At 40.1% G+C, this 25,834-nt stretch overlaps 1 protein-coding gene across 1 annotated transcript; it reads right to left on the bottom strand.

Moving 5' to 3' along the window:
• Positions 1-7,516: 7,516 nt before the first annotated feature.
• LOC132311183 (uncharacterized) lies at positions 7,517-25,834 on the bottom strand. The gene is made up of 4 exons (XM_059808966.1): positions 25,649-25,834; positions 8,905-9,152; positions 8,474-8,617; positions 7,517-8,175 (listed from the first exon to the last, which is right to left on the bottom strand). The coding sequence occupies exons 1-4, from the start codon at positions 25,671-25,673 to the stop codon at positions 7,900-7,902; spliced, it is 693 nt and encodes a 230-aa protein (XP_059664949.1). The 5' UTR covers positions 25,674-25,834; the 3' UTR covers positions 7,517-7,899.

Raw genomic sequence — 25,834 nt, 5'->3', positions numbered from 1 at the left:
CCATGTTGGATATTTGACCTCATGGACAAACCCTACTTCAATCAATTTGTTGAGTTCTTCCTCTATCCTTGGAACTAGCTCTGGACGGAAGAAACGTTGAGACTGCTTAATCGGACGTGTTCCACGTTTGACAGCGAGATTGTGCACTGCAATTTTAGGATCAAGACCGGGCATCTCTTTGTATGTCTAAGCAAAGACATCCTTGTACTCAGATAATAATTGAAAGTAATCATTTTCTTCTGAGGGGTTTAGGAATGCACTAACAAAAACTGGTTTGGGTTGATCGTCAGTTCCTAAGTTGATTTCTTTGAGTTGATCAACAGTAGCCAGTCCCCTGTCTTCTAGTGTTGGTGGAGCTTTCTCGATATCATCTGGTTGTTCACAGTCAGGTTCCTCTTCAACAGTGATGTGGTATGAAGTAACACAAGACAATTCGCCAGTGCCTTCTATTCTATCCACTTCTGCTGATTGATTAGTAAATACAATGGTTCACCTTCGAGCTTTCAATGTAACATCATTGGTGACATCTATCTCTGTCTTACGTTTCATTCGTGAAGGCACTAGGCTCTGAACCTCACTATTATTCACCATGTCGATGTTAGCTTCTTCTGACTTCACAATCTTGCTGTTTTTTAGTGGTGCATCATGGATAGTACCAATTCGAGAAAATACTGACTTTCGAGATTGAGGTTGTGCAGATTTTCTTCCTTGGTCATGAAAGCTCATTCTATTAAAAACAGAGTTACAAGGCAAATTGCTGATATGAGAACTTGAAACATTTGATTCTCGGCTTGACAACCTGTTGAATACAGATGTTCGATCGCATGGAGCTCTTATACGGTCAAAGACTGATTTTTGATGCCCAGTCTGCTGATCTTGTTCATCCTCAACTTCTTCAAACCCAATGTATGAGGTGCTTGACTTCTTATCCCTCTTTGTGATTTGAATTCGAAGTGGCTCAGAAGCTACGAAACCGAGACCAGACTTAGGTGAAATGATTTTATGCCCTTGATCTTTCAACTTCTTCTGTGTCTCATTGAGGCCGTGCACCTTCTCACCGGTGACCTCAGCATTCAGTTTTCCAAGGCTTGCAGGATTTGTAAAATCATACCCCGACTTAGCCAAGAGTTGGTATGCTTTAGGATCGAATCCTTCGTCGGTCCTTTGTTTTGGAAGTAATAAATGATCAACCATAGATTGAGAAGGCCGCACGAACCCTTTTAACGGAGACTTGGAAGGCGAAGACTTCTGAATCTTAGGGAGAGGAAGAGTTAACTCTCCTTTAAGCTTTTGCATATCTTCTTTTTCCTTGGTTTGTGACATCTTTAATCGAAATTCCTTAGTTTCAATTATCTCGATAACAGGTGCCTGCCCTTCTTGTCGCTGAGATATGGGAACATACTTTAAAATAGGTTTCGTCCGATGTGCTTTTATCGAGACCCCTCGCGTTTTAGCTACCTTTACAATGTCTGTCACTGAAACGTCTAGTGGATCACTTAATGCTTCTTTTGCTTTTGTAGATTGAATCTCTTGTGTAAACGGAAGGCTTGGGATGGGCTCTTCCGAAGGTGTATCATGATCGATATAGAACTTGGCATCGGCAAAATGAGATTCTGCCTCTGTAAATGGCTTATGATCCGCCACAACCGTTTGTACGCCATTTTTGTAGAATTTGAAGCACTGATGAAGAGTCGATGGAATGACGCCATTACTATGTATCCAAGGCCTTCCCAACAACAAATTGTAGGACGTCTTTGCATCAATCACATGGAATAAGGTTTCTGCTTGGAGCTCGCCAATAGTTAGCTTTGCCCGAATCATGCCGATAGCTCTCTGTCCTCCTTGGTTAAAACCTTGAATAATAAGACGGCTACGCGATAACTCGTCAATTGTGATGCCAAGATTTTTCATCGTAAATTTTGGCATTAGATTCACCGCCGAACCACCATCAACAAGAATACGAGTAACTCTTCGTTCTTTTATGTAACCGGAGACGAAGAGAGGACAATTGTGCGGCTTCGAACCCAACTGAAGATCCTCGTTCGTGAAAACAATTGGTGCACAACATGACTCAAACGTACCTCTGACCACTTCATCATCATCAGATTTTTCAATGATGGCTGTATTATGGTTCTCTACAGTCTGGACTTCATCTTGATCCTCGTTCTTCTCATCATTAAGGCTTGTTTTCTTAGTTGAAACCATGTAAGTTGTTTCAACTTCGTCATTTAGGTATCCTTTTGGAAAGAACTCTTGCAAAGTAATAGGCTTCTGACTCTTTTTGCTTATAGAGGTGTGTTTAGTTGACTGTGTCTTCTTGACCCATTTTCTGTTATGGCCAGACTGTTTATGGTGATATTGGGGTTTCTTCTTCCTTTGCCCTCTGTCAGAATAATTAGTCTGAAAAATATCAGCTTGTTGCTTCCGTGGTTTCTTTCTTGTCACCAGAGTCCATCCTTCTTCATCATCCTGAGGAAAAACCCTTCCAAATGTTGAAATGTCACGTACACTCCCTTGGCCAATATAGATTGGGATTGGTTCCAAGGAACCAAACTGGATAGTTGTGCAAGATACCTCCGAAGTTAAAGGTTGAAAACGAGCACTCCCCATGACAGAGGTTGTCAAAGTAGCAGTAGTATGATTTGAAGTTACAACTTCGTCTATATCCAACAAGATTTTTCCTTGTTTTGCCAGATTCATCACCACCTCCTTGAAGATAAAACACTTCTCAATTGGATGACTGATAATGCGATGATATTTGCAGTATTTTGGATCGTTGATACGTCCCATCTCTGGAGGACGTTTGCATTCAGGGAGTTTTATAACTTTACTTTCAAGTAAACATTCCAAGATGCCAGGAACATCGGAATCGGGGAAGGGGTATTCTTTCTTCTCTAACTCCTTTAGCGTAGGACGCTGTCTCTCCCTCTCTTGAAACTGGCGAGGCTTTTTATCATCCTTCTTGTCATCTTTAACAGATATCTTGATTGGGGTGGTTGAGATAGCCATTGAATCTTTAGCCGCATTTTTTGATGACTTGTCGCCCTTCTTCCAGTCCTTCTTATCTTTGCGTGGTTCTATAGTCACGGGACTTTTGCCGTCATGGGATTTCATACTGATCTCCATGTCATGGGCACGCGTAGCCAATTCCTCAAATGTGCGAGGTTTTATGCCTTACAGAATGCAGAGCAAGCCCCAATGCATTCCCTGCATACACATCTCCACAGCAGATACTTCTGACAAACGGTCCTTGCAGTCAAGACTGAGGGCTCATCCTTCCATTGCTTCGTGTTAGTCAACTCTATCATACTAACAGTACGACGAGGGCTATAGAACTTGTTCAAGAATTCTCGTTCCATCTGGTCCCAACTATCAATTGATTCTGACTTTAGGTCAGTGTACCACTCGAACGCGTTTCCTTTAAGGGACCGGACAAACTGTTTGACTAGTAAGTCCCCCTCTGTTCCGGCATTGTTACAAGTCTCGACAAAATGGGCAATGTGTTGCTTGGGGTTACCTTTTCCGTCAAATTGCTGAATCTTCGGAGGTTGGTATCCTACATGCATTCTCATACTGTCGATTCTCCTTGTATAGGGCTTTGAGTACATGAGAGTGCTCTGTGAGACACCACCATATTGAGCTCGGATTGTATTCGTTATCATATCTTGCAATTGTTCGACAGATAATGAAGAGACTGAAGAAGAGGTATGATTGGTTTGACCAGTCGCCTGTTCTATCCCCGGCGTCTGATTTTGACTGGTCGCTTGTTCTGTCACCGGCGTCTGGTTTTGACTGGTCGCTTGTTCTGTCACCGGCGTCTGTTTGGGATTCTCCCTGTGAGTACCTTGTGCTGTAGAATTAGGATTCTCCGTTAGTATTGCTGTGGAAGATGTAGGTTTCCCAGACGGTGGTGATGTGAAAGCTGCACGATTCCCGGATGGCATTGGTGTTTCACCGAAGGTCTGAACTTCCAATTTATTCATTAGTGTAGCGATTTGCAAGTCCTTTTCTTCAATAGTCTTTGTGAGGTTCTCAATGGAATGAGCCATAGTTGCTAGTTGTTCCTCCACCGTAGCAGCTCCAGTCATCATAGTAGCAACCACATCTGAGTATGATAGGCCTTGAGAATCCACGTTCCTTGAAGTGATTGATTGCTCCGAAGTCTAACGTGGTGACTCTGGGGGTGAATCGACACTAGAGTGAGCATCATAGATAGAACGAAGTGAATCTGGTGGTGGAGCCTCCTCTGGAACAATGTCAAGGTTTTTGACATGTTGAGTTTTCACATTCGCCGGTGTTGCAGGATTAGTTTTCACCACATCTTGCTGAAGTTTGAATGACGCCATCGCCTGGGACTTGCTACGTGTCACAGGGTCCGTCAAGGTACTTCCATCACTTAATTTGGTCTTCGTGCCACTTTTCATGGTGGCTTTAGCATCGACCTTTGCAATAGCGATGTTCTTTTGGGCTTTCTTGTCTGTCTGAATCTTAGGGGGAGCCATAGAATCTGATAGAGAAGAAACTTGATGGTAGGAGAAAGAAATGAGAGGCAAAGGTGGTCCCACCGGGCGTGCCACAAATTTGTACACACAAATTTTGTAAGTCTGCAATAGAAACAAAATATGGAGCAAATAGAATTTTATTAATTTATGAATGTGGAGTACAGTCCTTTGTAATATCTTTTACAAAAAAAAAATGGTCCTCTGATTCGATCTCCTTGTTTTTGGTTGATTGGATCCAAGGGCTGCACGAGCTTGTTCTTGAATCACTGTGGAATTTGATGAAGAACGGCACGTTGTTGGATGTGCTTGATGTTCTTCGCTTTTGGGTTTCGATTCTGAATTTATGTCTGAATTCTGAGTCTCTGGATTTCTGAGTCTCTGAACTTCTGAATTCTGAATTTGTGTCTGAATTTGTAGACTTCTGAATTCTGAATCCTCCCCCTTTTTCTTCCTCCAAGCCTCTATTTATAGGCTTCTTGGATTAATAGGATGATGACACGTGTCATCTCCTGATAAGGAAAAAAACTATAACTGGGCCGGGCCTAAAGATAATTATTCAAAATATATTTTATTAGGAATAATTATCGATTCATTTAATTAGCTGGGCTGGGCTAATTAAATAATTTAAGTGGACTAAGCCTGGTAAAATAATTTATTTAAACATTAGGCCTATATTTAATGGGTCCATTCGTTAAAACCAAAGCCCACTAAATTTTAGTGTCTACACTCTATTCAGTTCATCTTTCTGCTGCTAAACTGTTCAGTTCAGGCAGTAGTTTTGGTCTGAGCTCTGCAGCTACATCTTCCGAGGCCAGCTCTAGTAGTGGTGCTACACCTAGCTTGTTTGGTTCCAATTGGCAGCCCATCAAGTCTCCCATCTTCAGGGCATCATCTAGCAGTTCTCTATTTAATTCTCCTTCTCCATCAACTGGGTTCTCCTTTGGAGCATCCCCAGCTTCTGTTGCTGCCAGACAATGCTCCCTCAATGGTATTTGGATCATTTACTGGTGCATCGTTGGGTTCTATTCTCTCTTTCACTACAGCTACTTCTAATACCTCTTCTTTGACATCCTTCTCCCAAACAATAGTTCGGTCTTCACAGCCGGCTCAGGTAATAGCGATCAGATGAACATGGAGGACAGCATGGCTGAGGACCCTGTACAAGCATCCACACCTGTCTCACCTCCATCTGGCCTCATGTTTGGTTCATCAACCCCATCAGCAACACTTCCTTTTCAATTTGGTGGTCAACAGAATCAAGCTAATCCACAGAGTCCATCTCCGTTTTGGCATCTGGAAGTTTAGATTTCAGTGCTGGAGGGAGTTTCTTGTTGGGCACTGGTTATAAGTCTAATCGAAGGATGGTAAGAGTTAAGTGCAATCCTAGGAAGAAATGAAGGCATTGAACCTCACACTAACTAGTTTTCTTGGTGGAGGCCATGGTAATATTGGTTGATATGAAAATTGTATTTGACGAGAAATTAGCAGCCAGATTCACTGTTTCTGTCAGCCACTTGGAAATTCGTTGTGCTGGCAAATGTACATCAGGTTCTTCCGAATTTTGGTAATTCTGTTTGCTCCTCCACAAATTTTCTTTGTAATGGAGGCATAAAATGTCACAATTTTGGATGTCTTTTGTAGTGAACCCGTTGATGTTTTTGTACTGTATTACTAGTTGTTGCAATAATTCATAGGGTTGTGTTGGGTAATTGTACTATTGACCTTGTTTCGTGTATCATAAGAAGAAATTATATGAATCTTTTTTAGAAACATTTCTTCTGATTGTCATCGTTCTTGTGTTTTATTTTGCCCTACTCTCTAAGGATACACATCTACCACCTTCGTATTTTCACGATTGGATTGTCAATTATCTTTCCAATTCCATTTTGTGGTAACAAAGTAACTTATATTAGTGGGTATGCTGTTGGAATGATTATAATAATCTCCATGATGTTCCTCTTTTGCATACTGCATGGTATTGTGCTTGAACCCCTGACCTCCCTTTGAAAAGTAAGAGGCTGATACTGCTAGGTCACTGGCTCATTGGTATTGTTATTTTAAAGTTCTTAATTGATTTTTTTGAAAATGATCATTGTAGTCTTTATGTTTGTGGTATTGTATCATATGTTGAGGGAGTACAAATTGGTTCACACTTGGATTGGGACCCCAACATAGTTGATATATTGATCCGTTCCTGCAAATATTTGTCATGTATGGACGAAGTCGTCTTTTTTGGTCTACATTTTATCATTGATTTTGCATTTTATTTTTCAAATGCTTCTTTTCACCCCCTTGGGAGTGGTGGTAAATATTTTATTCTTAGGCTTTTGCATGCTGTAAATGTGGTAAATGTTGTTGCACTGAGTGATTCTACACTGACATAGCACCATGGGGTGAGTTTCTTTGTTGCATTACATGTTGGTGCTTTCACTCGGAAGTAAGGACATCATAGTTGTGCATTATTTGGGCATGGCATTACTTATATTACCAACTTGTGCTGTTTTGCTATCAATATTTGTCTGGCAATCGGTGAAATCAGACTGGTTCTTAACAATCTTGGTACCAATAGAGCAATGAAGCTTTCACCAGTACAATATGAGAAAATTGGAGTTTAGCTCTCAAATTCTAACAAAAAAACATATAAATTACTCTGTTTATAAATTGCCTTTAAACTTCAGTAATCCTTTTCAGTTCAACCGTATATGCACTTGAGAACATATGATTGGGTAAGTTCCAACTCTCTCTCAATGCAAAGGTAAAATCATTCAACTCTTCCACAAAATGAAGTCTACGCACGCACCAACTGTCAGTGCTACATATAAAACCAAATAGAACATCATGTAAATATCTCCCCTCATTACTTTTGAATTTTTTTGGGGAAATTAAAGGCGTCACAAGACTCAACTCGTGAAATACAGTAAGACATGCCACCATAAGATTTATGATTATAATTATATATACAAACACACACACATACACATATATATATATACAAATATATATATAAATCTGTGTAACTATGAAATATATATATATATATATATATATGTATTGTCATGACTCATTAAATTACATGCCAGTATGCCACCACAAGAAGATTTAGAATCGCATCATACACCAAAGAATCTAATGTTTAGAAATATCTGATCTTGACACTGAACCAATTCCGTCTCATGGGTTGAAAAGATTTGCAACTTCAACACGAAAATAATAGACTAGGCAAAAGAAAGGGGGTTCATTCTGGACCTAAAAATGCGAGGAACTATATATTATGGCCATTTACAGCCAGTTTTGAAATTGATGGTTCATATTCAGTTGACTGCTGCATATCTAGTCCATGAACATCAACTAAAGCAAAAGATGAGATCAGTAAAATGTCTGACCAAGGGATAGGGTTTCACTCAAATGTCTGATAGCAAGCACAGGGACCAGTATTGTTGCAAAGATCATCGGAATACGCTTTATGCGCTTGTGCTTCTGCCACTGCAGCCCCACCATAATCATAAGGGTCCCACTGGGCCGTGTTGGTCAGGTGGTGGTCCATTTCAGCTTGCTGATATTGGTGTTGCTGTGTCTGCAATTCCTTGTGCAGCAACTCTTCTCTACGATTGGCTTGTTTGGTTCGGTGCGATGGTAGTTTCTCCCGATATAGGGTATTAATCTCATTTATTTTCTGAAAAACATAAGTAAAAACAAGTTAGAAAATTCGGGTATTGGAAGATCAGCTCACCTTGAAATTGTGTTTCTCACTACTCCTTTTTTGTCACCTATTTCTATGGAAGGGAAGGAGGAGGAAAACAAGGGGACAAAAGGAGAAAATGTGTTATGAATTTTTATTTCCAAACCATGTCCATCCTGCTGGAAAGTATTTTAACCATTTTAAGAGAGCAAATTTTCATCATAAACAATTCATGAATAAGAAAATGACAGGTGTTAGTCAAGGAAAAGCAATAATTATACTATGCACCGACCTCCCTGTGCCTAGCATTTTCTGCATCTTCTGCATCACACTGTTCCTTCATCAGCTTCACAATTTCATCCTGGCTATGATTGGCTTGTTTGTCCTGGAGTGACGATAGTTTCTGCCCATATCGGGTTTTAATATTATTTATTTTCTGAAAAACAGAAGTAAAAAAACGTTAGAAAATTCGGGAATTGGAAGATCAGCTCACTTTGAAATTGTGTTTCTCACTACTTTTCTTGTCATCTATTTCTATGGAAGGGAAGGAGGAAAAGAAGGGGACAGAAGGAGAAAATGTGTAACATTTTTATTTCCAAACCATGTCCATCCTGTCGGAAAGTATTTTAACCATTTTAAGAGAGCAAATTTTCATCATAACCAGTCATGGAAAAAATGACAGGTGTTATTCAAGGAAAAGCAATTATTATACCACGCACCGACCTCTCTGTGCCTAGCATTTTCTAAATCTTCTGCATCACACTGTTCCTTCATCAGTTTCATAATTTCACCCCGGAATTTCCGCTCAAGACCTTCAAAAGTCAATGGCAAAGGTTTGTCCTCACAACTAATTTCCATGTCTTGCTCATGGGACTGGAGTCTCATTTTTTTGTTGCCTTGTCTCTCTAATCCCACTTTTGCATCCAGCATCTGTCCCTGGTGAAAGGGTCTGGTCGCATTGCCTCTTTGACCTGCTCAATAACAAGATGTTAAAACACACACATATCACTCGCAATAAATAGTTCGAGGAATCTTGTCTGGCTAAAAGGACACACAAATAAGATTATGAAGACATTTTACAATTGAAATAGTTATAAATATTTCACATTCTAATAAAAAATATAATTATTAGAAGCTTTAGAGCGGAGTAAGCCTGCTGCCATGCGCCAAAAGCAAAATAACAATCTTCCAGAGCAAATGTGAACTGAGTTTGGGTTTTGTTCATAATTTTTTAATTTCCATACTTCTTTCCAAATTTGTGCTTCAAAAATTATACATTTCAGAAATAGCACCACCAATGCATGCTTCTGAATTATCAAAAGCTCATTTTCTATTAGTTAGGAATGAGAATACTCGTTCATTTCAGACTCTATTCACAAGGCATCAAGTCCCAAATACTTGGGATTGGCTACGTGAATCCTTTCACCAAGCTGCTTTATCTAGGGCAGGGCCGTATTTTCCATTAAAGCATAATGTTATGATGGGCAGGTTCCACACCCAAAAGGACCAGTGACTTGTGGGAATTCCCAAACCCATTTAAGAAGCTTAGGGCCACTCAATGCACACCAGACATGGGACGCTTGGAACATGTCTCTGTGTCCGTGACAATAAGCTATCATTTTATGCTCCTGCCCGACCTGCATTCTACTCCTCTCTTTCCCTCCTTTTCCTTATAGCTCACTTGATTTGAACCAGGTGAATCTTTCTCATAGGCTTACTTGCTCATCTTCAGGGCACATGGTTCAGTCATCTTACATATCTTTTTGTCATCTTGTTCTCGATTGTCCTCCTCTAGCATCCTAGAAATATATTCATCCCATATTCCAACATCTCATCATAGTGTGAAGATACCAAAAATGAGTTCGGCCGGGTGCAACCCACCCCACTGAAAGCCGGATCCGGAGAGAGCTACTGGCACAATCGGATGACAGCCCAGCGGGCCCATTCCTCACTAAGATGATCTCCAGGCCCAATATCAAAGGGGAGGAAATGAATCCATATCCAAAGAAAAGCCCAAGGGATCGGCCCAGCATGGAGGATGAAAGAGGAAGGTTCTAGAAGACTTGTGAATCTCTATAAATAGTAGAAAAATAGAGGGAAAAGAGGTTGAAAATTTGTTTGAACTGTAAAATATCTTTCCAGAAATAGAGAGAATTTTCGGTTACTACAATAGCGATTCAATCAATTCTTGTGTATGTTGATGCGAACTGGTTGAATTTCAGGAGATTCAGGTCCGATCGGAGTTGATTCAGGTCAAATCTGAGGAGATTCAGATCTAATCGGAGTTGATTCATATCTAATCTGAGGAGAATCGGATCTGATCGGAGGAGATTCAGATTTGATCGGAAAAGAACCAGATCCGACCGGAGGACGGTCAGATCTAGTCAGCAAAAAGCCAGATCTGATTGGAGAAGAACCAGATCCGATTGGTGAGAAGACAGATTTTATTGGTGAAAAAGAAGATCCGAACGCACCGAAGCTAGATCTGATCAATTTGAAGCAAAGAAAGTTAGGATAAGTTGATTTTGAGAATTGACTGACTCCGCTCCGTTCAGGAACTATGATCGAAGGGGAAAGTTCTCACCAGCAAGAGAATGAGCAGCAGTCAAAACTCGATGAACTGATGAACATGATTGAGATCTTGAGGCGAGAAAATGCGGAACTGAGAGCTGGAATGGAACGACAGGATGTTCCGCCAATTCCACGACCACTGCCTCCGGTAGACAAGAGGGCGATGCTATCAAATGACAACCGTCGGATAGATCAAGAAGGATCTGCATATTCGGATCCACATCGTGAAGGAATCAGGCCAGAGGTAGTGCTGCCGAATATCTACCAACAGGCAGATCGAGAAGGATCTGTTCATGTGGATCCGAATCCTGAAAGGTATAGGTGGGAGATGGAGTTCGACACGAAACCGATCCGTTATGGTGGAGGGAATCAACTGCGGACAGATCATTCGACACAATGTATCAGTCACCGATGATCAATTGTGACCATAGAAATGCAGGTAAAACGCAGGTTGAACAGAAAGTGCTTCCAAAAGATAATGAAGCCCTCCACACATCGGCTCGGACTGCTGACTCGCCGTTCACGGATGAGATCTTGAATGCTCCGAATCCAAGGAAGTTCTCCATGTCGGTTTTCACTTTGTTTGACGGAACGAAGGATTTGGTTGAACATGCTTACCATATCCAGTTGAAGATGGCCTTAAACACAAGGGATGACGCACTGATGTGCAAGGTCTTCCCTACGAGCCTCACTGGACCTGCACTGAACTGGTTCTAGCATTTGCAGAGAGGATCGGTGGATAGCTTCAGAGATCTCTGTGATAAATTCATAAGTCAGTACTACGGTAACAACGTCTGGCCAGGGACATATCTTGCTTGTTTACCATGAAACAGCAGGAGGGAGAGCGCCTCCAAGCCTTCCTCACTCGGTTCAATCTCGAGAAGAGCATGGTGATTGAATGTCACCCCTCCACACCAGTGCAGGCATTCAAGCTTGCTATGAACTAAGGGACTCCGTTCTATACGAATTTGGTGGTGAATATACCAAAAACTATGGACGAGCTGAATGAGAGGTCCGAAGGTTTTGTTTGTCTGGAGGAGAAGGAGGAGGAAGCGGCCAATTCAAGAAAAGCAACAATGATAGCGGTGGGAGAAAGATCTAAGGTGAAGGTGAATCTGAGGCCGTCTATGCCGCCACAACCAAGAGATCCGATCCTTTGGAAAGCAGGGAAAAGGCCAAGGGAGGAAGATCTAGTGACTCCGCTCAGGACCACTCTGGCAAAGCTGAATCAAGAGACTAAGAACATGTTCCGTCCGCCTCAGCTAATTAGACAACCGCTTGAACAGAGGGATCAGTCCAAGCATTGTGCATTCCACAGTGATTTCGGACATTTGACCAATGAATGTAGAAATTTGAGAAGGCAAGTAGAAATGCTGATAGCAAAGGGGGAGTTCGCCAGCAATGTCCAAGGACCGACAACAGAGCAAAACTGCCCTGCAGAGCAGGTAAAAAGAAACCAGAAGCCGAACTATCATAACGCTCAACCAGTCTGGATTATAGATGCAATCCATGGCCCGAGGCATCGGAGGAATCTGAGGAATTACGCCGAACACGCCTTCGGCAAGCTAGCACGCTGAAGAGGGTGAGCAGTGTCAACACAGTGCAACAAGAAAAGAGTTTAGCTCAAATAAGATTTGACAGATCTGACCTCTTGCAGATTCAAACTCCGCATGAGGATCCATTGGTCATAAGCCTGTTGGTCACAGATTGTTTGTTTCGAAGGGTCCTGGTTGACCCAAGGAGCAACGCAAACATCATGACAAAGGTGGCGTTTGAACAGCTGGGGATTGATTCAAAAGAAGCTCAGGACCACAGGAAATCCATTGCTAGGGTTTGATGGGAAACGAGTGGAGCCAATTGGAGTTGTTCAATTGCCTGTGATTGCTACAAAAAGAGAGTTAATGGAAAGCTTTATTGTTGTAGACATCCACCCATCCTATAACCTCTTGATGGGAAGAGAGTGGATCCATCGAGTTTAAGGAGTCCCATTGACCTTGCACTAAGTTATGAGGTGCCTAAGTCTGAACGCGAACGAAGTGATCGACATTGATGGTGATCAAGTTGTAGCGAAGGAATGTTATTCGGTGACTCTCAAGGCCAGCGAGAAGGGCAAGGCGATCGCTCGTTCTGCAAGCCCAAGATAGCAATTACAGGAACCTCCACCCAAGGAAGTTAGGGAGGAGGTAGAGCTTTTAGTACTTACTGAAGAACCGCTCGAGGATGTGCAGGTCGACCCTCTAATACCGAAAAGAACGACGAAAATAGGATCCAGGCTCACCACGGAAGAGAAGCAATTGATGGTTAAGTTTCTGACCAGGAATGCAGATGTGTTTACTTGGAGTCACTTGGATATGCCAGGTGTCAATCCTTTTGTGTCCTGTCACTCCCTCAACGTTTATCTGAACATCAAACCTGTAAGGCAAAAGCAAAGGAGGTTTGCACCAGAACGCAATCAAATCATAGCTGATGAGGTTGACAGATTGCTCGAGGCAAGATTCATCAGGGAAGTTCAATATCCGTCTTGGCTTTCAAACGTGGTGGTTATCCAGAAGAAAAATGGGAAATGGAGAGTCTGTATTGACTTCACCAATCTAAACAAAGCCTATCCAAAGTATATGCAGAACCCACCAATCCTGTTTGCCCCAAAGCAAGGCGAGAAACTCTTTTTGTACCTCAGAGTGTCAAGCATAGCAACAAGCGTTGTTCTGATTCTAGATGAAGAAAGAAAGCAGTATCCGGTATTCTATGCAAGTAAAACGATGACTGATCCAGAGAAAAGATACTCGAAGGCCGAACGGGTGATCTTATCATTGGTGAATGCTACGAGGAAGTTCAGACATTATTTTGAATCTCATCCCATTGTTATTCTTACCACCTTTCCGATAAAGGTCATCCTACACAAGCCAGACCTGTCAGGAAGATTGACAAAATGGGCGATTGAATTGAGCTCATTTGATATAACATATGAACCCCGAACAGCCATAAAGGGCCAGGCAGTGGCTGGAATGTGATATAGAAGATGAGGAGGAGGTCCTCGAGAATCAGTCATGGAAACTCTTCCTGGATGGATCATCTAACCAGATGGGAGCAGGTGTAGGAATCAAGCTACAGACCCCTGAGGCTACGACGTTGTGTCAAGCGATTAGACTTGAATTCAAAGCAACCAATAATGAGGCAGAGTATGAAGCATTGTTAGCAGGGATGAGACTTGCTAAAGAATTGAAGGTCAAAAACTTGAACGCTTTCAGCGACTCTCGGTTGTGAGACAGGTGACTGGGGAGTACAACATGAAAGACAGAACAACGGAGGCCTATCGTTTTGCTGTTATGCAGGAAGCAAAAGGCTTTGATCAAATCAAATTCACCCAGTTGCCTAGAGAAGACGCCAACTAGCTGGCTTGCAGTGCATCAAGTTCTGGAGAATCATTGACAAGAGTAATCCACTGAAAGCCGGATCCGGAGAGAGCTACTGGCCTGGTTGGATGACAACCCAACGGGCCCAATCCTCACTAATATGATCTCCAGGACCAATATCAAAGGGGAGGAAATGAATCCATATCCAAAGAAAAGCCCAAGGGATCAGCCCAGCATGGAGGATGAAAGAGGAAGGTTCTAGAAGACTTGTGAATCTCTATAAATAGTAGAAAAATAGAGGGAAAAGAGATTAAAAAATTGTTTGAACTGTAAAAAATCTTTCCAGAAATAGAGAGAATTTTTGGTTACTACATACTGCCACTCATCCAAATTAATATTGCCTTATAATTATTCTAATATATATATATATATATATATATATATATATATATTTCACATGATACTCTTGATTTGCAGAATTCTGTATTGTCAAGTGCACTTGGCCTTGTCAGCCAACTTGAAAGTTTTTTAACCCAATCAGTGCTCTATGACCACACTATCTTCTTTTTTTTTTTTCCTAATTGGTACTCACATACACTTGTCTCTTTTGAGACTTGAACCCCTGACTTCTCTTTGAGAAGTAAGAGGCTGATACCGCTATCATTAATCATTATGAGAGAGAAAGAGGGAGATAGAAATGTATGAGTGAATGTCAGTCCGCTAAGCCAAGTGGGCTGACTCCTATACGAGTACATATAATCACAGGAAAGAGAGTAAGAAGGTATATAAGTGCCTCTTAATAATACCCAGTAGATGAAGTGCCTCTTAACAATACCCAGTAGATTAAAATTATATATATTCCTAGCACTCCCACTCAATCATACGCAGCCTGTTACAAAAAGTTGTAATATGTTTCTTTTATAACCATATCACTCAAAATTTGGTAATCAATCTCAATATACTTCGTGTATACATGAGTGATGAAATACTGGGTTACTAGCAGTGTGCATAGCCACCAACATCTTCAAAGGCTTTCTATTTGAATCCCCCATTTCCTCTAACAGTGATCTTATGCAGAACATTTCACATGCTGCATGAGCCATTGCCGTGTATTCAACTTCTGCACTTAACCGATCCACTACACTGCTTCTTACTTTGCCAAGTACACCACCTGTCCAGTCAATTATCTGTGAAGGCATATTAAGGTTGTCAGATAATTTGAACACTAATTCATTATGCAGAGCTCTATTGAAGTATCTCGAGATGAGACACAGCATCAGTCTGCATACCTTGACTCGTTACTCCAACTGCAAAACAATCTCTAGCCCAGTTACAGTCAAATATTCAACTTTAGCCACAAGTTTTCTATATTATCCAGGAACCTCACAAGCTTCACCCTAGTCTATGCTAAGCTTGGTACTAAAATCCATTATGGTGTCACAAAAGAGTTGGCACCAAACATCCCTGTATCAGCAAGAAGATCCAATGATCCCTTGCATATTCCTTTGAGAAAGAGAAATATCTTTCCTTGATCCAGCTATTTCAATACGTAGATAATAACCTAGTTTTCCCAAATCCCTCATGTGGAAGTGCTTACTCAAGCAAATCTTCAAGTTTCTAATGCCATCAACATCACTTCCATAACCACAATATCATCTGACCACAAAGACTACAGTTTCATCGGAACCAGTTTGACAAAAAATGAATGCTCTTCAATCCATTTGCTGATGCCACCTGATTGAATTTATCAAACCACTCCATTGTGAGATTCTTTGAGACAATATATTGCCTTTTTCAGCCTATAAACTTGTGTAAGTCCTCTTGAGCTAGGTTGTAAGGATCAGCATTCTACATAGGATCGTTGGGGGCTTCGTAGAATCGGATTGAGAATCGTAAGATTCTACCAAACTAGTAAAAAACAATTTAATTTAACTTCTTAAACAATTGTATCTCTAAAACATAGCAAGAATAATTCCAAAACACAAAAAATGTATAAAAGTACCACTCCAAAGTCCAAATATAGAACGTAGGTCAAAGGGTAGATCATGAAGACCCACTAAGTAACATACTAAGTTACTAGCAGAATCGTGCGATTCCACAATTCTAGAATTCCGTGATTTTGTTGCGATTTGAATCGATTTTGGGGGCTGGGGTGTGCAATTCTAAGACCCAGAATCGCAATTTTACCAACCTTGCATTAAAGATCTTAATCACGTCTTTGAACTCACAGTTGACCTTCCCAACATAGAACCAAATTCATTTTTTGACACTACTCTCATTTTTTTGTTGTTTAATTACCTTTTTCAATATCTTACTAAATAACTCATTAATACATACCACAATAATTTAGTAACTTTGTATATGCCTCTAAATGAAAAGAACTTGCATTAAAGGAAAGAAACATTGTACAAGAGAAAGAGAGTGAAGGCGTATCTCCACAATAAATGGAAAAGAATCATTTCTCAAGAAAGATACCTTCAGAATAAATGGAAAAGAACAATTTCCAATAGCAGGAGAACAAGAAAAGGAAGGCCTAAATAGAACATAGAATAGAAATACCAAACTTCATGGTCATGAATTTCTTTTAACCTCACACATAGGGCCCCAAATTTACTAGAGTATGCAATGCTCCTGCAGAAGTATCTACTCGTTACGGAATCTCAGGTGTCAAAGTGTGGATTTCATATAGTTTAAAAAGGGGGGATGTGCTATATCCTAAACATATGAAATATAGTAAATATCGTAAAGGCAGATGTAGTAGGGGTTGCAAACCGAACGGTACACAACTCGGTTTTGGAAGATATGGCACTCAAAGTTGTGGAGCTGGTCGTCTTTCCTATTGAGCCATTGAAGCAGCGGGTCGGGCTATCTTTTACAACATAGTACAATAAATACAAGTTTCTTTTAATTTAAATTTTAGTGATTTTTGTTACATTTCTTAATATCATTTACTATAAGTAACAGCCAATACATGAATTCTAAGTCATTGGTGCTATTAAATGCTTAATAATTTATGTTTAATAATAAATTAATGAGTAAAAATGAACTTAAACCTTAAATAAATACAAATTTATAACATAAAATTAATAATATAATAAGAGGATAGCAAATGTGAATTATTATTTTTAGTTCAATTAGGAATTCTATATTTACACAATGTAATTAAGTTTTTTTGTAATTATGAAACAGTAGAAATATAAAAAGAAGAAAAATGAGAGAATTGTGTGAAGGCTTGAATGAGATGAATCGCTCATTCACAGCTCTAGTATTTATAGGTAAAAAGAGCACATGCTTATATTACAAGAAAGAAAACTAAATCAAATCTAAATAAAATCACATCATATTCTAAAGTATATTCTATGCCATATTCTATAGCATAATCAAATCTCTGCTATTATGGTAAGTCATTCCATAAATCGTGGCTATCATGTATGCTAACATTCCCCCTCAAGTTGGTGCGTGGATATATGAAATACCCAACTTGGATAATACATTCTCAAACACAATCTTGCTGAAGCCCTTTGTAAGAATGTTAGCAAACTGCTAAGAGCTTGTGACAAATGGAGTGCAAATTTGACCAGAGATGATCTTTTCTCGAATGAAGTGACGGTCCACCTCTATATGCTTAGTCCTGTCATGCTAAATAGGATTTGCCGCAATGCTAATGGCAAACTTGTTGTCGCAGTAGAGTGAGAATGGAGCGACACTTGAAGGCACAAGTCTGTCATCAAGGTTTTCAGTCATAGCAACTCACATACCCCAATAGTCATAGCCCTATACTCTGCCTCTGCACTAGATCGAGAGACAACATCTTGCTTCTTACTGCGCCAAGTAACCAAGTTACCACCAATAGTGGTACAATAACCCGAAGTTGACTTCCTATCTGAAACTGATCCTGCATAATCAGCATCTGTCCAAGCCTCAACACGTAAGTGACCATGATTGGCAAACAAAATACCATGGCCGGACACCCTTTGAAGTGGCGAAGGATCCAAATAGCTGCATCAAGGTGAGGGGTACGAAGAGAGTGCATGAATTGACTCACGACACTCACGGCATAAGCAGTTTCAGGTCAAGTCATGGATAAATAGATGAGCTTCCCCACAAGTCGCTGATACTGACCAACATCTGACAGCAACTCCCCTTCAGAATCAGCCAACCGATGATTCTGCTCAATCGAAGTATCAGCAGGATGAGCGCAAAGCTAACTAGAAGCAGAAAGCAAGTCAAGAACATACTTACATTAAGAGATGAAAATGCTAGCCTTGGAGGGAGCCACCTCAATACCCGAGAAGTACTGTAGGGGACCAAGATCCTTAATCTCAAACTGACGGTTAAGATAGCTCTTAACCTCAGCAATTCCGGTAGTATCATCTCCGATAAGAACAATATCATCGACATGCACAATAAGAGCAACTGTCTTATCGCCTGAATGACGTAAAAATAAGGTATGGTCAGCTGCACTTTGATGGAAACCAAACTTGAGCATGGCAGTGCCAAAGCGATCAGACCAAGTTCGAGGAGACTGCTTGAGGCCATACAGAGAACGACGAAGACGACATACCATACCAGAGTGAGCAGGAGAACGAAAGCCCGGAGGAGGAACCATGGACACCTCCTCCTGCAAATCACTATTAAGAAAGGCATTCTTGACATCTAACTGAAATAGAGGCCAAGATCGAATCGCAGCAACGGAAAATAATACATGGATGGTATTCATCTTGGCAACAGGGGCAAAAGTCTCCTAATAATCTATGCTATAAGTTAGCATAACCCTTGGCAACCAACCAAGCCTTGTAACAAACAACTGACCCATCTAGATTATGCTTAACTATAAACACCCAAAGACAACCCACAGCCTTTCGTCCAATAGGAAGCGAAACCATGTTCCAAGTCTGATTTTTCTCAAGTGCTTGTAGTTCTTCTATCATAGCATCACACCATTAAGGTTGTGCTAGTGCATCTGCAACACTAGAAGGAAAAGGAACCAAGGCAACAGAAACAAGAAAACTTCAATAGGAGGGTGAGAGAGCTCAATCAGAAACAAAATTAAAAATAGGGTACGTACAAGAATGTTTACCCTTTCGAAGAGCAATGGGGCGATCATCAAGCGAAACAATAACTTGAGAAGGCGGAGCTGGTGCCAGGGCAGTCAATCATGGGAGTAGAAGCTTGTACCTGTTGTCTTTGACTATAAACCTGTGGAAAAGGAACAATTCCCCCTGTTGGAGGGGTATCATGAGGAGGAATCATAAAAGACGAAACAGGTAACGGTAGAGGAGTTGAAGACATAAGAAGGTGATAATCCATTATATTCAATGGGAACCATTTACTTCGAGAACCAACTAAACCACTATAGTATGGTGTATGCTCAAAGAAAGAAACATCCATGAAAATAAACCGCCGACAACTGGGAGGATGGTAACACCTATAACCTTTTTGAGAGTGAGAATAACCCAAAAACACACACTTCAAAGCCTTGGGGTTAAGCTTTGTACGAGTCTGCCCCAACTGCTGAACAAAGCACACAAACCCAAAGACTCACTAAGGAATCAAAAAAAGATATGAATTGGGATGTAAGATTGAGAGTGGGGCTGCAAAGTTAAGAACCCTAGAAGGAGTCCTATTATTGATGTAAATAGCTGCACGAATTGCATCTCCCCCAAAATGACTGGGCAACATTCATGCCAATGCAGATTGCTCTGGCTAAATCAAGGATGTGGCGATTCTTTCTCTCAAAATAGCCATTCTGTTGAGGAGCTTTAACATTGGCCATCTGATGCTCAATCCCAAATTCTGTACATAACCGTTGTACCTCCCTAAGTGTACTCCGTACCCTGGTCAAATTTGAATATTTTTAATGGTATGACCATATTGAGTCTGAACCGTTGTTATAAAAAATTTTAAAATGGTGTACACCTCATTTTTGGTTTTTATAAGATAAACCCATGTAACACAACTATGATCATCAATGAACAACGTGAAATATCGAAATCCAAGACTAGAAGTAACTGGGCAAGGACCCCACACATCTAAATGAACGATAAATCCGACACTGCCACGTTACAAAATAAGAAAAGAAATAAATGTTTTAAACAACCGAAAGAAATACGCCTTAAACACATGTGCCAACGCATAAGCTGGGCTTTATTAGATGAAACAAAATTAGAAATGAAGCTGAATGTGCTTGAGGTGACAAAGGAGCATTCAACAGGTATAAACCGCCCACTTCACGCCTACTAATCATCCGTTTCGACACCAAATCCTGAAAAATACGATTAGAGGGAAAGAATGTTACACTACAATTTAATTGTTTGGTAACACTACTAACAGAAATAAGATTTGTAGTCAATTGTGGAACATGAAGTGTATTTGACAAATTTAATGGAGTAACTGATATGTGACCCTTCCCAGCAATGGAAGATGGAGAGCCATCCGTAAGGCGTACCTTGTGATGGCCAAAGCAGATACTATAAGATTGGAAGAATGAGGACATACCAGTCATACTGTCTGAAGCACCAGAATCAATGATCCATGGTGTCGAAGATGTAGATACGCTATGTGCAGACACAATAGTACTTAAGTGGGCATAAGTGGAGGTTGGCTGAGATGATGCCTCCATTTGGTTGAAGAATTGTTTGAACTTGTCCAAATCAGCTTGAGTCAAGGTAACTGTGGCAGAAGATGTAGAGGCAGAGTTGTCAGGAGTTGACAACGAGACTGGTTGTGTAATAGAATGTGCAGAGGGTCGAGACTATTGTTTCTATTGCGGTGGGCGTACATGTAGAGCATAACAACGAGATTTGATGTGACCAATTTTTCCACAATGGTCACACTGTCCACATTGTCGTTCCCAGAAGAGGACCAGTGATAGAGCTCTGAACTGACTGGGATGGTGCAGTTCCTAAAAGGTTGGGAACCCGAACTGCTATAGCAGAATGATCAACAGAAACAACACCTAATGGATGAGTCCAATGGCTCTCATCTGTCAACACATAGGAGTATACATCCTCAAGAGTGGGGAATGAAGATAAGCCCAATAAATGAACACAAGCATACTCAAACTCGTCGTTCAACCCAATAAGAAACTGAAACACTCGATTCTTCTCCACAATCCCTGCATATAAAACTGCATCATCTGGATTCTTCCAAGAGTGAAAGGATTCATAATATGACATCTCCTCCCAAATAGCACGAAGCTTGGCGATGTAACCTGAAACTGTCAAGTCACCCTGAGAAACCTTGGTGATATCTCGCCCCAGCTGGAAAATTCATACATTATTCTGCCTCTGAGAATAAGTGCGTTGAACTGAATCCTAAATCTGCTTAGTAGTCTTCAAAAACATATAGCCAACATCTATGTTTGTTTGCATTGAATTGACTAGCCAAGACATAACCATAGCATTATCTACAAACCACTGTGGATATGCCTTCTCAACTCAGCTGGCTCTTTCTCAAAACCAGTAATATAGCCAATATTGCCTTTGCCACCAATGAACATCTTGGCAGACTGTGCCCAAATCAAAAAGTTGGAACCATCCAACTTCACTGTGGTGATTTGAAGTCCTGGATTTTCTAATGAGTTGGTGGAAAAAATGGCACCACCACCCACAGAACTTGAGCCAAGAGAATTAACAGTCGAAAAACTTGAATCTGCCATAATATGTCACACGACAATAAAAAACTCCAAAAACACCACAAATTCTGTTGATAAATCAAATGGTCTCCTCAGACCATAAACAATAACAATGTTACCTCAGACCATTCCTGAAAAATCCAAAGACATACTTTTTTTAAGGAGCACTATCTGCTTACATATAGCCAGACAGCCTCCTTCTTAATATCTGGAACCTCTTTGTAGACTAAATTTTTTTTACCGAAGGCCTTCTAGGTGTTGGAGACCAACTATCCTAATTTACCCAACCCTAGAAGAGTAAAAAAGAAATTATAAAATTTAAAAACACCTGTTTTCGATCACAAAACAGCAACACAGAAAAACATGTGTAGGCAACATCACACGATGTCACAAACAGCCTAGGGTGGCTATCGCACAAGTAGCAAAGCTGCTGAAAGGTGTGGAAAGGTGTTGGCTTTGATACCAAGTAGAAATATAAAAAGAAAATAAATGAGAGAATTGTGTAAAAGCTTGAATGAGATGAATCACTCATTCACAGCTCTAGTATTTATAGGTAAAAAGAGCACATGTTCATATTACAAGAAAAGAAACTAAATCAAATATAAATCAAATCACAGCATATTCTAAAACATATTTTATGGCATATTCTATAGCACAATCAAATCTCAGCTATTATGGTAAGTTATTCCATAAATCGTGGTTATCATATATGCAAACAGATAACAGAAATCGTGGCCATCATATATGCTAACAGAAACAATGAGGGAAGATATTTTAATTTTCTTTCAAAATTAGAACGTTGAAGGGCTTAAATGTAATGCCCAAAGACTACGATCATATCTGGGCAATCAGCACGTCTCGTAAAAATTAATGGAGCCTTCTTGAGCCTTGTCGCCGCTAGTACGAAACTCTAGCTTAAACGTTTTTCGCCTCAAGTCGACCACTCCAACAAGGTTTTCCGACGTCAGCAAGAAGGCAAACGACAACTTCTTCTTCGTCGAGTCATGTGCAATTTTTACTAACACCGAGATATCAACCACACTCGGTATCTCAACGAGCCTATTCCATTTTGACTCGGCCAAGTCGCCAATACTCAACCAATTTTTCAAACCTTGGCTCAGAGCATTCCGCTGGACATGCGTTGATCTTAAAAGCACAAGAGCAAGAGTGGCTAGGAATCAAGTTTGCAAACCTAAAGATCAAGGATATCTTAGAGACTCGGACAACCAAATTTGGACATGTGGAATACAGTTTCTGTAGTGAGACATATATGGAATTTATACAAAGATGATGTAGTCCCGTTGACTTGACTGGGTCCATGATAATTTGTTTAAATCTAAAATTTTCTGGTCTCTTAAAGTCCCTCAACAATCCTCATTGAATTGGAGACGTTTGCTCAACCTTATAGGTCTTGTTCGTCCTTTATTCGCCACCGAGTTGGCCATGGTAAAGACATTTTGCAATAGCATGAATGTTGGCTTCCAATAGGTCCTTTGGATGAGAAGATTGATTGCTCAATTATATCTAACTTCGTGCGGGGGGATCAAGCCAAAGTCATTGCCTTGATTCATCACAACCAATGGCGAGTCCACTCTAGCTTCTTCACCCTTATCCCATCCCTTCAAAATTCTCAACAATGCCAATCCATTAATACTCCCACCTGAGACTCTTAGTTCAATTCAATTTTAAGCACACTCTTAGTTCTATTGCCTCTACTTCTCCTTTAGTTCCTTGGTCACATCTTATTTGGTTTCATAAAAATTCGCCTTCTCATTCTTTTTGTTTTAAAGATGGAAATTGGTTAGAAACTCCATACTACGGATGGCTATTGTCTTGGTTTTCTTTATCATCCTAACATAAGCTCTCTTTGCATATCCAATGCTAAGTCTCACTCCCACCTCTTTCCCGGTTGCACATTTTCTGCATCTTTTTGGAAGATTTACCAATTACCAGCACACTTTTAAATTTATATTGGTCATTATGATTGACCAGCTTCAGTCGAGTGGGCTTCTGTAATCTAGAAACGTAAGTCCATCACATTTTGCACTTTCAAGCTGTGTTTAGCCAGTTGTTTATGCTATATTTGGAGGGAAAGAAACAACCGTATCTTCAGGTGAAATCACTCTACTTCAGTTGCTGTTTGGAAAACCATCTTTGAAGTCATTCATTGCCACTTTCTTTCTTCCAAGATGAGGGACAACACAGTAAATAGATCTACTGCTGCTTCCTGGAGCTTGCCAAGCTCAGTCTTCAACTCGTCTTAGTATTTGAAGGATGGTTCCTCTGTTTTTCTCCTCTGTAGCTGCTGTTGGTGATGGCGTGTCCCTACTGGTGCATTATTGTGTTGCTAGCTAAGGGCTGTTGTGTTGTCCCTGTGTAGGGCTTTAGCCCTTCTTTTTGTTAGGGTTGTCTTTTCCTTATGTAGGCTGCTTGTTGTGTGGGCTTTCCTTGGGCAGTTGCCCTTGTATTTCTCTTTTTTCTATCTATTTAATTCATTCATTTACCAAAAAAAATAATAACTTTTGAAATTGTATGAATGAACATGAAACTAATATTAATGCCATAAGATTTTCAATGGTAATGGCAAACCAAAAATCCAAGGATATAATTTACAAGGAAATACAAGAGGAATACATACATTCATTTGTTTACTAAAAAATAAATGTTGATCAACCTAAAAACACAAGAGCAAAAATGATAAAGCCCCATTGATAACAAGTCACAACAAAGAATGTAATGCATGCCAATACTGTCAGTATCTATTAAATAGAATAAAAGTGCAACACATGCATTGTAAAGGACATCAAACTTAAATTGTATCAAGAATACCAATCGAAGTAAGCAATACACAAAAAAATAATTGTAACAGCATAAATAAAATTAGTTCAATCCTATTACAACCAAAAAGAACATCAAACAAAAGGGCCGTGACACCAATTAGAACAATTAGCAATTTAGGGTCTTAATATGAAATCCCAGACATGAAATCTTCTTACTCTAAAGATCTTCATACCACTCTTGTAGCATACAAAAGCAGTTCAAGAAAAGCAATCATGAAAACAAAGTGACCAGCCTGCAGACCACATTCTCCCTGTCTTAAAAGTCATTTCTTTTAATTCTTGGTGATCTAAATCAAACCCTAAAATGCACTGTGACACCCATTAGAATAATTAGCAATTTAGGGTCTAAATATGAAATCCCAGACATGAAATCTTCTTAGTCTAAAGATCTTCAAACCACTTGTAGCATACAGACGCTGTTCAAGGAAAGAAAACAAAGTCATCTGCCATCAGACCACATTCTCTACATAAAGTCATTTATTTTCATTCTTGGTAATCTAATTCAAACCCTAAAAAGTGACGCCCATTAGAACAATTATCAATTTAGGGTCTAAATATGAAATCCCAGACATGAAAACTTCTTACTCTACCATACAGAAGCTGTTCAAGGAAAAGTAAAGAAATCATGAAAACAAAACCATACGCCTTCAGACCACATTCTCTATCTTATAGTCCTTTCTTCTTTTTTTTCATATTTGGTAATCTAAATCAAATCCTGAACTTAGTCCATGGGCTAAGCTCCAAGCATATACTTGTTTCAATCCACCAACATAAGCCTTAGTTATTCAATGACAGTTTAGCAAATTAATAGCATACAAACGCATGTATGTGCGTGTGCAGTTTTACAGAGCGAACCATGATTAAACGACCTGGTCAGAAATCAACAATGGTTAAAAAAAAATCAATAAACCCTAAATTTTGCACAATCCAAAATCTTAATTCAAGGTATAACGAACTCATATAAGCAATGAAATCTCGTAATGTTTCCCAAAAATATGTAATGAAACCCCTCAAAAAAACCCAACATAAATCAATATAAAGATACTTAACCTAGCTTGGAGTTATACCCTCTTTGGTTGATTCCCTCTTCATGGTAGAATTCAGACAGCTGATTTCCCTTAATCGTTGTGTATGTGTATATATAGAGAGAGAATTTTAGGAAGAGTGGGGAGACTTGGAAGTGGAGCTTAGGTATCGGAGAGCATCCAAATCTGCTTATCCTGGCTATAAATTGCGGGTGAAAAACCAATTCG

Source organism: Cornus florida, unplaced genomic scaffold (assembly GCF_030987335.1).
Source record: "Cornus florida cultivar Cherokee Brave unplaced genomic scaffold, ASM3098733v1 CherokeeBrave_3.0.0_Hap2_Chr06, whole genome shotgun sequence".
Lineage (NCBI taxonomy): Eukaryota > Viridiplantae > Streptophyta > Magnoliopsida > Cornales > Cornaceae > Cornus > Cornus florida.
Note: the sequence above shows the minus strand (reverse complement) of the source record. Positions and strands in the feature narration are given on the sequence as shown.

Coding starts and splice junctions, on each gene's coding strand:
- LOC132311183 (XM_059808966.1), bottom strand. CDS start 25,673: ATGAAGAGGGAATCAACCAAAGAGG. Junction 9,153..25,648: donor GAGGGAATCAACCAAAGAGG/GTATAACTCCAA, acceptor GTTATTGAGCAG/GTCAAAGAGGCAATGCGACC. Junction 8,176..8,473: donor AAAATGCTAGGCACAGGGAG/GTCGGTGCATAG, acceptor TATGTTTTTCAG/AAAATAAATGAGATTAATAC.